Source organism: Coregonus clupeaformis, unplaced genomic scaffold, assembly GCF_020615455.1.
Source record: "Coregonus clupeaformis isolate EN_2021a unplaced genomic scaffold, ASM2061545v1 scaf2108, whole genome shotgun sequence".
Classification (NCBI taxonomy): domain Eukaryota; kingdom Metazoa; phylum Chordata; class Actinopteri; order Salmoniformes; family Salmonidae; genus Coregonus; species Coregonus clupeaformis.
The window spans coordinates 15,331-27,500 of record NW_025535562.1 but is presented as its reverse complement, the minus strand read 5'-3'; the positions used below and the strand labels follow the sequence as shown (position 1 = coordinate 27,500).

General features: G+C 46.3%; 1 protein-coding gene across 1 annotated transcript in view; it reads right to left on the bottom strand.

Moving 5' to 3' along the window:
* LOC121559278 (uncharacterized protein C11orf98) overlaps window positions 1-9,880 on the bottom strand; it is a 13,583-nt gene extending 3,703 nt beyond the window's left edge. The window contains exons 1-3 of the mRNA XM_041872569.2: window positions 9,805-9,880; window positions 9,154-9,278; window positions 7,180-7,277 (exon numbers count right to left, since the gene is read on the bottom strand). Coding sequence (XP_041728503.1) covers window positions 7,180-7,277; window positions 9,154-9,278; window positions 9,805-9,852 — 271 coding nt within the window. The 5' untranslated portion in view covers window positions 9,853-9,880. The remainder of the gene's footprint in view (window positions 1-7,179; window positions 7,278-9,153; window positions 9,279-9,804) is intronic.
* Between the last annotated feature and the right edge of the window lie 2,290 nt (window positions 9,881-12,170).

The following is a 12,170-nucleotide window of genomic DNA, read 5'->3' as shown; positions in this document are numbered from 1 at the left end:
CATTTATTTAACGAGGCAAGTCAGTTAAGAACAAATTCTTATTTACAATGACGGCCTAGACCGGCCAAACCCGGACGACGCTGGGCCAATTGTTCGCCGCCCTATGGGACTCCCAATCACGGAGTTGCCCCCCCACCCCCCCCAGAACAGCCTCAATTTGTCAGGGCATGGACTCTACAAGGTGTCGAAAGCGTTCCACAGGGATGCTGGCTCATGTTGACTCCAATGCTTCCCATAGTTGTGTCAATCAATCAATCAATCAATTTTATTTTATATAGCCCTTCTTACATCAGCTAATATCTCGAAGTGCTGTACAGAAACCCAGCCTAAAACCCCAAACAGCTAGTAATGCAGGTGTAGAAGCACGGTGGCTAGGAAAAACTCCCTAGAAAGGCCAAAACCTAGGAAGAAACCTAGAGAGGAACCAGGCTATGAGGGGTGGCCAGTCCTCTTCTGGCTGTGCCGGGTGAAGATTATAACAGAACCATGCCAAGATGTTCAAAAATGTTCATAAGTGACAAGCATGGTCAAATAATAATCAGGAATAAATCTCAGTTGGCTTTTCATAGCCGATCATTAAGAGTTTAAAACAGCAGGTCTGGGACAGGTAGGGGTTCCATAACCGCAGGCAGAACAGTTGAAACTGGAATAGCAGCAAGGCCAGGCGGACTGGGGACAGCAAGGAGTCACCACGGCCGGTAGTCCCGACGTATGGTCCTAGGGCTCAGGTCTCTCAGTTGGCTTTTCATAGCCGATCATTAAGAGTTGAAAACAGCAGGTCTGGGACAGGTAGGGGTTTCGTAGCCGCAGGCAGAACAGTTGAAACTGGAATAGCAGCAAGGCCAGGCGGACTGGGGACAGCAAGGTGTCATCATGCCCGGTAGTCCTGACGTATGGTCCTAGGGCTCAGGTTCTCAGAGAGAAAGAGAGAACGAGAGAATTAGAGAGAGCATACTTAAATTCACACAGGACACTGGATAAGACAGGAGAAGTACTCCAGGTATAACCAACTAACCCCAGCCCCCCGACACATAAACTACTGCAGCATAAATACTGGAGGCTGAGACAGGAGCGGTCCGGAGACACTGTGGCCCCATCCGAAGAAACCCCGGACAGGGCCAAACAGGAAGGATATAACCCCACCCACTCCGCCAAAGTACAGCCCCCGCACCACTAGAGGGATATCCCCAACCACCAACTTACAATCCTGAGACAAGGCCGAGTATAGCCCACAGAGGTCTCCACCACAGCACAAACCAAGGGGGGCGCCAACCCAGACAGGAAGATCACGTCAGTAACTCAACCCACTCAAGTGACGCACCCCTCCCAGGGACGGCATGAAAGAGCACCAGCAAGCCAGTGACTCAGCCCCTGCAACAGGGTTAGAGGCAGAGAACCCCAGTGGAGAGGGGAACCGGCCTGGCAGAGACAGCAAGGGCTGTTCGTTGCTCCAGCCTTTCCGTTCACCTTCACACTCCTGGGCCAGACTACACTCAATCATATGACCTACTGAAGAGATAAGTCTTCAGTAAAGACTTAAAGGTTGAGACCGAGTCTGCGTCTCTCACATGGGTAGGCAGACTGTTCCATAAAAATGGAGATCTATAGGAGAAAGCCCTGCCTCCCGCTGTTTGCTTAGAAATTCTAGGGACAATTAGGAGGCCTGCGTCTTGTGACCGTAGCGTACGTATTGGTATGTACGGCAGGACCAACTCGGAAAGATAGGTAGGAGCAAGCCCATGTAACGCTTTATAGGTTAACAGTAAAACCTTGAAATCAGCCCTTGCCTTAACAGGAAGCCAGTGTAGGGAAGCTAGCACTGGAGTAATATGATCAAATTTCTTGGTTCTAGTCAGGATTCTAGCAGCCGTATTTAGCACTAACTGAAGTTTATTTAGTGCTTTATCCGGTAGCCGGAAAATAGAGCATTGCAGTAGTCTAACCTAGAAGTAACAAATGCATGGATTAATTTTTCTGCATCATTTTTGGACAGAAAATTTCTGATTTTTGCAATGTTACGTAGATGGAAAAAAGCTGTCCTTGAAACAGTCTTGATATGTTCGTCAAAAGAGAGATCAGGGTCAAGAGTAACGCCGAGGTCCTTCACAGTTTTATTTGAGACGACTTTACAACCATCAAGATGAATTGTCAGATTTAACAGAAGATCTCTTTGTTTCTTGGGACCTAGAACAAGCATCTCTGTTTTTTTCCGAGTTTAAAAGTAAAAAGTTTTCAGCCATCCACTTCCTTATGTCTGAAACACAGGCTTCTAGCGAGGGCAATTTTGGGGCTTCACCATGTTTCATTGAAATGTACAGCTGTGTGTCATCCGCATAGCAGTGAAAGTTAACATTATGTTTTCGAATAACATCCCCAAGAGGTAAAATATATAGTGAAAACAATAGTGGTCCTAAAACGGAACCTTGAGGAACACCGAAATGTACAGTTGATTTGTCGGAGGACAGACCATTCACAGAGACAAACTGATATCTTTCCGACAGGTAGGATCTAAACCAGGCCAGAACTTGTCCGTGTAGACCAATTTGGGTTTCCAGTCTCTCCAAAAGAATGTGGTGATCGATGGTGTCAAAGGCAGCACTAAGGTCTAGTAGCACGAGGACAGATGCAGAGCCTCGGTCTGACGCCATTAAAAGGTCATTTACCACCTTCACAAGTGCAGTCTCAGTGCTATGATGGGGTCTAAAACCAGACTGAAGCATTTCGTATACATTGTTTGTCTTCAGAAAGGCAGTGAGTTGCTGCGCAACAGCTTTTTCTAAAATTTGAGAGGAATGGAAGATTCGATATAGGCCGATAGTTTTTTATATTTTCCGGGTCAAGGTTTGGCTTTTTCAAGAGAGGCTTTATCACTGCCACTTTTAGTGAGTTTGGTACACATCCGGTGGATAGAGAGCTGTTTATTATGTTCAACATAGGAGGGCCAAGCACAGGAAGCAGCTCCTTCAGCAGTTTAGTAGGAATAGGATCCAGTATGCAGCTTGAAGGTTTAGAGGCCATGATTATTTTCATCATTGTGTCAAGAGATATAGTACTAAAACACTTAAGTGTCTCTCCCGATCCCAGGCCCTCGCAGAGCTGTGCAGATCCAGGACAGCTAAGCCCTGGAGGAATACGCAGATTCAAAGAGGAGTCCGTAATTTGCTTTCTAATAGTCATGATCTTTTCCTCAAAGAAGTTCATGAATTTATCACTGCTGAAGTGAAAGCCATCCTCTCTTGGGGAATGCTGCTTTTTAGTTAGCTTTGCAACAGTATCAAAAAGAAATTTTGGATTGTTCTTATTTTCCTCGATTAAGTTGGAAAAGTAGGATGATCGAGCAGCAGTGAGGGCTCTTCGGTACTGCACGGTACTGTCTTTCCAAGCTAGTCGGAAGACTTCCAGTTTGGTGTGGCGCCATTTCCGTTCCAATTTCCTGGAAGCTTGCTTCAAAGCTCTGGTATTTTCTGTATACCAGGGAGCTAGTTTCTTATGACAAATGTTTTTCGTTTTTAGGGGTGCAACTGCATCTAGGGTATTGCGCAAGGTTAAATTGAGTTCCTCAGTTAAGTGGTTAACTGATTTTTGTCCTCTGACGTCCTTGGGTAGGCAGAAGGAGTCTGGAAGGGCATCAATGAATTTTTGTGTTGTTTGAGAATTTATAGCACGACTTTTGATGCTCCTTGGTTGGGGTCTGAGCAGATTATTTGTTGCGATTGCAAATGTAATAAAATGGTGGTCCGATAGTCCAGGATTTTGTGGAAAAACATTAAGATCTACAACATTTATTCCATGGGACAAAACTAGGTCCAGAGTATGACTGTGGCAGTGAGTAGGTCCAGAGACATGTTGGACAAAACCCACTGAGTCGATAATGGCTCCGAAAGACTTTTGGAGTGGGTCTGTGGACTTCTCCATGTGAATATTAAAATCACCAAAAATTAGAATATGATCTGCTATGACTACAAGGTCTGATAGGAATTCAGGAAACTCAGAGAGGAACGCTGTATATGGCCCAGGAGGCCTGTAAACAGTAGCTATAAAAGTGATTGAGTAGGCTGCATAGATTTCATGACTAGAAGCTCAAAAGATGAAAACGCCATTTTTTTTTTGTAAATTGAAATTTGCTATCGTAAATGTTAGCAACACCTCCGCCTTTGCGGGATGCACGGGGAATATGGTCACTAGTGTAACCAGGAGGTGAGGCCTCATTTAACACAGCAAATTCATCAGGCTTAAGCCATGTTTCAGTCAGGCCAATCACATCAAGATTATGATCAGTGATTAGTTCATTGACTATGACTGCCTTTGAAGTGAGGGATCTAACATTAAGTAACCCTATTTTGAGATGTGAGGTATCACGATCTCTTTCAATAATGGCAGGAATGGAGGAGGTCTTTATCCTAATAAGATTGCTAGGGTGAACACCGCCATGTTTAGTTTTGCCCAACCTAGGTCGAGGCACAGACACAGTCTCAATGGGTATGGCTGAGCTGACTACACTGACTGTGCTATTGGCAGACTCCACTAAGCTGGCAGGTTGGCTAACAGCCTGCTGCCTGGCCTGCACCCTATTTCACTGTGGGGCTAGAGGAGTTAGAGCCCTATCTATGTTGGTAGATAAGAGGAGAGCACCCCTCCAGCTAGGATGGAGTCCGTCACTCCTCAGCAGGTCAGGCTTGGTCCTGTTTGTGGGTGAGTCCCAGAAAGAGGGCCAATTATCCACAAATGTTATCTTTTGGGAGGGGCAGAAAACAGTTTTCAACCAGCGATTAAGTGCTGAGACTCTGCTGTAGAGCTCGTCACTTCCCCTAACTGGGAGGGGGCCAGAGACAATTACTCGATGCCGACACATCTTTCTAGCTGATTTACACGCTGAAGCTATGTTGCACTTGGTGACCTCTGACTGTTTCATCCTAACATCGTTGGTGCCGACGTGGATAACAATATCTCTATACTCTCTACACTCGCCAGTTTTAGCTTTAGCCAGCACCATCTTTAGATTAGCCTTAACGTCGGTAGCCCTGCCCCCTGGTAAACAGTGTATGATCGCTGGGTGATTCGTTTTAAGTCTAATACTGCGGGTAATGGAGTCGCCAATGACTAGGGTTTTCAATTTGTCAGAGCTAATGGTGGGAGCCTTCGGCGTCTCAGACCCCGTAACGGGAGGAGTAGAGACAAGAGAAGACTCAGACTCAGACTCCGACTCGCTACATAATGGGGAAAACCGGTTGAAGGTTTCTGTCGGCTGAATGAGCGACACCGGTTGAGCATTCCAACAGTATTTCCCTCCAGAAGCCATGAGAAAGTTGTCCGGCTGCGGGGACTGTGCGGGGGGGATTTATACTAACGTTACTGTCTGTACTTACTGGTGGCACAGACGCTGTTTCTTCCTTTCCTACACTGAGATTACCCTTGCCTAACGATTGCGTCTGAAGCTGGGCTTGTAGCACAGCTATTCTCGCCGTAAGGCGATCGTTCTCCTGTATATTATGAGTACAGCGACTGCAATTAGAAGACATCATGTTAATGTTACTACTTAGCTTCGGCTGTTGAAGATGTTGATGAACCATGTCCAGATAAAGCGTCCGGAGTGAAAAAGTTGAATAAGGGAAAAAAGTTGCGATGGAAAAAAGGAAAATAACGTAAAGTTGGCAGCTAAAACGCACAGGAAAATGACTCTTCTGTCTCGGGATAAACGTCCGGGGTGAAAAAGTTTAACGAAAAAAGATGAGTGAGGACAAAACTAAAAAGTTGGTAAATTTGTTGAACACAGAGATTGATTAAACGTTTATTAAAAGTAAAACGTGAATAGTTTGGCAGGTAGCCAAGTAGCAACAAACAGCACAGCAGCACGGAGACAATGCGGAAGCGAGACGGAAGTGTCAAGTTGGCTGGATGTCCTTTGGGTGGTGGACCATTCTTGATACACACAGGAAACTGTTGAGCGTGTTAAAACCCAGAAGCATTGGGCCTCCCGAGTGGCGCAGTGGTCTAAGGCACTGCATCACAGTGCTAGCTGTGCCACTAGAGATCCTGGTTCGAGTCCAGGCTCTGTCGCAGCCGGCCGCGATCCGGGAGACCCATGAGGCGGCGCACAATTGGCCCAGCGTCGTCCAGGTTAGGGGAGGGTTTGGCCGGCAGGGATGTTCTTGTCCCATCGCGCACTAGCGACTCCCGTGGCGGGCCGGGCGCAGTGCACGCTGACACGGTCGCCAGGTGTACGGGAGGGGAACAGATCAGATGACGTGTGTTCTATCTAACTCTGTGATATTGTATCATTATAAATAACTTACTGGTCCCGAGTCTCTAGGAAACATTACGTAACATTTAAACCTCTAGCTTATGCTCTAAACGCATACAGTCCTATAGTGAATGCTCTAAACGCATACAGTCCTATAGTGAATGCTCTAAACGCATACGGTCCTATAGTGAATGCTCTAAACGCATACGGTCCTATAGTGAATGCTCTAAACGCATACAGTCCTATAGTGAATGCTCTAAATGCATACAGTCCTATAGTGAATGCTCTAAACGCATACAGTCCTATAGTGAATGCTCTACACGCATACAGTCCTATAGTGAATGCTCTAAACGCATACAGTCCTATAGTGAATGCTCTAAACGCACACAGTCCTATAGTGAATGCTCTAAACGCATACAGTCCTATGGTGAATGCTCTAAACGCATATAATTCTATAGCTGATTCTCTAAATGCATCCAAGACAGTTTGGTGAGCAGCAGTGAGCATAATGAACTGTCAGTCGTCAGGGAAACGATCAGTTCAGTTCTACATTAAAACCTCCTCTCCATTTACACCATAGTTCAGGATGTTGTTGGTGACCCCATTCTTTAAAATGTATGTGCATCCCACAGAGTGTGGCTTTAAAGCATCGTCTCCACTAGCTACATTTCAGCCTGTTTGACACATTTCCTCCATATGTCGATTAATGCATGCACGTGTGGCTGCCTACATGGACCGGGCTGAACGTTACGGTCCGTACGAGGAGACGGTTCAGACCGCGAGAGAGGCGTCTAAACTCGGCTACTATACATCGTGATTGACAGCTGGAGAGTTCTTCCTTCTTTTTTTAAAAAGTGGATACGAGAGCACATGATTACTCAAGAGGAAATGTGATTCAACAACCCAAAATAAAAATGTCTAGTTATTCAAGCTCTTACCTTCCATAGCGGCCTTCTCCGCTTCCATGTGCTGCAGCTGTTTCAGCAGCTTGCGTTTCTTCTTCCCGGACAGAGTGATGTTGGCCCTGGGGCTGGAGCTGAGCAGGGACAACACACAGCAGAGACAACAACCCGTTCAGACTGGGGCTGGAGCTGAGCAGGGACAACACACAGCAGAGACAACAACAACCCTTTCAGACCACAGCAACAAAGACCTGGATACTACTACCATATACTAGGATGCATGAGAATACTGCAATACCACTTCACCTGGTCGGGATCCTGGGACAACCACACTAAGAATACAGGCCCATTAGAGAGGATCTGGTCAGGATCCTGGACAACCACACTAAGAATACAGGCCCATTATAGAGAGAGGATCTGGTCAGGATCCTGGACAACCACACTAAGAATACAGGCCCGTTAGAGAGAGGATCTGGTCAGGATCCTGGACAACCACACTAAGAATACAGGCCCGTTAGAGAGAGAGGATCTAGTCAGGATCCTGGACAACCACACTAAGAATACAGGCCCATTAGAGAGAGAGGATCTGGTCAGGATCCTGGACAACCACACTAAGAATACAGGCCCGTTAGAGAGAGAGGATCTGGTCAGGATCCTGGACAACCACACTAAGAATACAGGCCCATTAGAGAGAGAGGATCTGGTCAGGATCCTGGACAACCACACTAAGAATACAGGCCCATTAGAGAGGATCTGGTCAGGATCCTGGACAACCACACTAAGAATACAGGCCCATTATAGAGAGAGGATCTGGTCAGGATCCTGGACAACCACACTAAGAATACAGGCCCGTTAGAGAGAGGATCTGGTCGGGATCCTGGACAACCACACTAAGAATACAGGCCCATTATAGAGAGGATCTGGTCGGGATCCTGGACAACCACACTAAGAATACAGGCCCATTATAGAGAGAGGATCTGGTCAGGATCCTGGACAACCACACTAAGAATACAGGCCCGTTAGAGAGAGGATCTGGTCAGGATCCTGGACAACCACACTAAGAATACAGGCCCATTATAGAGAGAGGATCTGGTCAGGATCCTGGACAACCACACTAAGAATACAGGCCCGTTAGAGAGAGGATCTGGTCAGGATCCTGGACAACCACACTAAGAATACAGGCCCGTTAGAGAGAGGATCTGGTCAGGATCCTGGACAACCACACTAAGAATACAGGCCCATTAGAGAGAGGATCTGGTCAGGATCCTGGGACAACCACACTAAGAATACAGGCCCATTATAGAGAGAGGATCTGGTCAGGATCCTGGACAACCACACTAAGAATACAGGCCCATTATAGAGAGAGGATCTGGTCAGGATCCTGGACAACCACACTAAGAATACAGGCCCATTATAGAGAGAGGATCTGGTCAGGATCCTGGACAACCACACTAAGAATACAGGCCCATTATAGAGAGAGGATCTGGTCAGGATCCTGGACAACCACACTAAGAATACAGGCCCATTATAGAGAGAGGATCTGGTCGGGATCCTGGACAACCACACTAAGAATACAGGCCCAGGCCCATTAGAGAGGATTCTGGGTAGGCAGTTCTCACGCTTGTTGTCCTGCGGGGACTTCAACCTTTATTGGTTACTCTACCCATTGAGATATACCACTGTTTTATTATATCTACAATAAATTAATAAATTAGTCATTTAGCAGACGCTCTTATCCAGAGTGACTTACAGGAGAAATTAGGGTTAAGTGCCTTGCTCAAGGGCACATCGACAGATTTTTCACCTAGTCGGCTCGGGGATTAGAACCAGCGACCTTTCGGTTACTGGCACAACGCTCTTAACCACTAAGCTACCCGACTGTACAACCAAGTACATTTGGCTCTGCCCGGTCTCACGAGTATTCTCAAGTACCCCCTGTGGATCGGCCAAGTATCCCCTGGTTGAGAACCACTGGCCCACAGTGTGAAGTCCATACAGTATGGGACCTACTTTCTCTTCCTGAGATGGTGGATGGTGGTGAGTCCTTTGTCCACCACAGCTCCCACCTTGATGTGTCTCTTCCTCTTCTCACGGGTCAGATTCCTCCGCCGCTTGAAGAGCTTCTTCCCCAGCTCCTAATGAACAGGCAACGCGTCACAACATGAAGAGGTAGCGAGGCTTTTAGCTAACTAGTAACACATAACTGACAGTATTACATTTTAGTCATTTTAGCAGACGTTCTTATCCAGAGCGACTTACAGTTAGTGAGTGCATACATTTTCATACTGGCCCCCCGTGGGAAACAAACCCACAACCCTGGCGTTGCAAAGCGCCATGCTCTACCAACTGAGCTACACGGTATTGACGCACATGTTCATAAAGCGTTACATTTTGGTGCAGTGTTGACAGAACTAACAAACGTTGTAGCTAACATTGTAACAACACTGTAACATACCGGTAGCTACTAGAAATAACAACGTCGTAGCTAGCTTACATTGAAATGCTAGTTAGCCGTCTTGCTAACACCACCTTCTTGGTGTTATTTTACCTTCAGCGTTAAACGAGCTGCCTTTAGGGTACTAGTTTATGATGAAGTAACCCTTCTACATCTTGTACTGGTGTAAATGTTTAAAATAAAGTGAGTTTATTTGTGTAACTTACTGTTTTGGGTCTGTTGATCTTTCCACCCGGTGTTCCAGTCTTCCCCATGCTTGCTGCTGTAACATGTGAGGAGAGTTCCGGGCTCACTTCTCATTGGCCGGAAGGGACCACTTTCTCCCATTTTCATTGGCTGGAAGGGACCACTTTCTCCCATTTTCATTGGCTGGCAGGGACCACTTTCTCCCATTTTCATTGGCTGGAAGGGACCACTTTCTCCCATTTTCATTGGCCGGAAGGAACCACTTTCTCCAATTTTCATTGGCTGGAAGGGACCACTTTCTCCCATTTTCATTGGCTGGAAGGGACCATTTTCTCCCATTTTCATTGGCTGGGACATTGAAGAGTTTGAGAACGGCTGCCCCCTTCTCGTTGAAGCCACGGAAGATCAAGGCCTAGAGCGGTATGGTTGGTTTCCACTAGATAACACAGCCACAAAGTCAAAATATATCGGAATAATGGATGAAATCATACATCTGTTTTTTGGTCTTCATTTTTGGTTCGGGTTTAGTTACGGTTAAAGATTTTAAAGAGCCACTGTCCCTAAAAACCAATTAATCCTTCTGAAAACGGTCTATGTGGCATCGATATGAGTCAGAAACAAAATGTACCTCAAAGTATAAATAGGATAATTTTGGTCATAGAGTCAGTTTGGAACTGTAGTGTTTCAGGAGATAAGCAGCATGTTATTATGCACATCTGGTTAAAATGGTATGCACGTGTTCAGTGCGTGATATTGGGAATATGTATCTGATTGGAGACGCACAGCTTAATTGGCAGGCCCTCATTGGTTGTTGGGCAGAGCCGGAGGAGGCGCGCAGGCGATTCGAAAAGACGGAGTATGGACTGTCGTGGTCAAACGTCTTGAGAAATGACACAAGTATTGGTCTTCACAAAGTTTGCTGCTTCAGTGTTATGAGATATTTTTGTCAGATGTTACTATGGTATACTGAAGTATAATTACAAGCATTTCATAAGTGTCAAAGGCATTTATTGACAATTACATTAAGTTTATGCAAAGAGTCAATATTTGCAGTGTTGACCCTTCCTTTTCAAGACCTCTGCAATCCGCCCTGGCATGCTGTCAATTAACTTCTGGGCCACATCCTGACTGATGGCAGCCCATTCTTGCATAATCAATACTTGGAGTTTGTCAGAATTTGTGGGTTTTTGTTTGTCCACCCGCCTCTTGAGGATTGACCACAAGTTCTCAATGCGATTAAGGTCTGGGGAGTTTCCTGGCCATGGATCCAAATTGTCGATGTTTTGTTCCCCAAGCCACTTAGTTATCACTTTTGCCTTATGGCAAGGTGCTCCATCATGCTGGAAAAGGCATTGTTCGTCACCAAACTGTTCTTGGATGGTTGGGAGAAGTTGCTCTCAGAGGATGTGTTGGTACCATTCTTTATTCACGGCTGTGTTCTTAGGCAAAATTGTGAGTGAGCCCACTCCCTTGGCTGAGAAGCAACCCCACACATGAATGGTCTCAGGATGCTTTACTGTTGGCATGACACAGGACTGATGGTAGCGCTCACCTTGTCTTCTCCGGACAAGTTTTTTTCCGGATGCCCCAAACAATTGGAAAGGGGATTCATCAGAGAAAATGACTTTACCCCAGTCCTCAGCAATCCAATCCCTGTACCTTTTGCAGAATATCAGTCTGTCCCTGATGTTTTTCCTTGAGAGAAGTGGCTTCCTCGCTGCCCTTCTTGACACCAGGCCATCCTCCAAAAGTCTTTGCCTCACTGTGCATGCAGATGCACTCACACCTGCCTGCTGCCATTCCTGAGCAAGCTCTGCACTGGTGGTGCCCCGATCCCGCAGCTGAATCAACTTTAGGAGACGGTCCTGGCGCTTGCTGGACTTTCTTGGGCGCCCTGAAGCCTTCTTCACAACAATTGAACCTCTCTCCTTGAAGTTCTTGATGATCCGATAAATGGTTGATTTAGGCGCAATCTTACTAACAGCAATATCCTTGCCTGTGTCGTAGTAAATATTAAAATGTTATAGCTTGGTCTGACTAAAATCTTGTGCATGACCCATTTTAATGTTAGGAGCTTGTTTTCAATCAATGCTGTTCCTATGCAAGAACAATGGACAGAGCCAATATCTTCTCAAGGACAACACCCACGCCACAGGCCACAATCTGGTTGCTCCCCACGAGACTTTCCTTTGAAAACATACACACATTCACACACACATCTCCATGCATACGCACACTCATCCTCATGCCTCACGAGTTACGCACACACACAAACTGCACTTTCTTTCTACTGGTCGGGTGCCTAGGGCAGAGGACTCTGCCGTGCACAAAATGGGGCTTCTACTCTGGACAGAGCAGACCCGCCTCCTACGCCTCCGGAACCAAT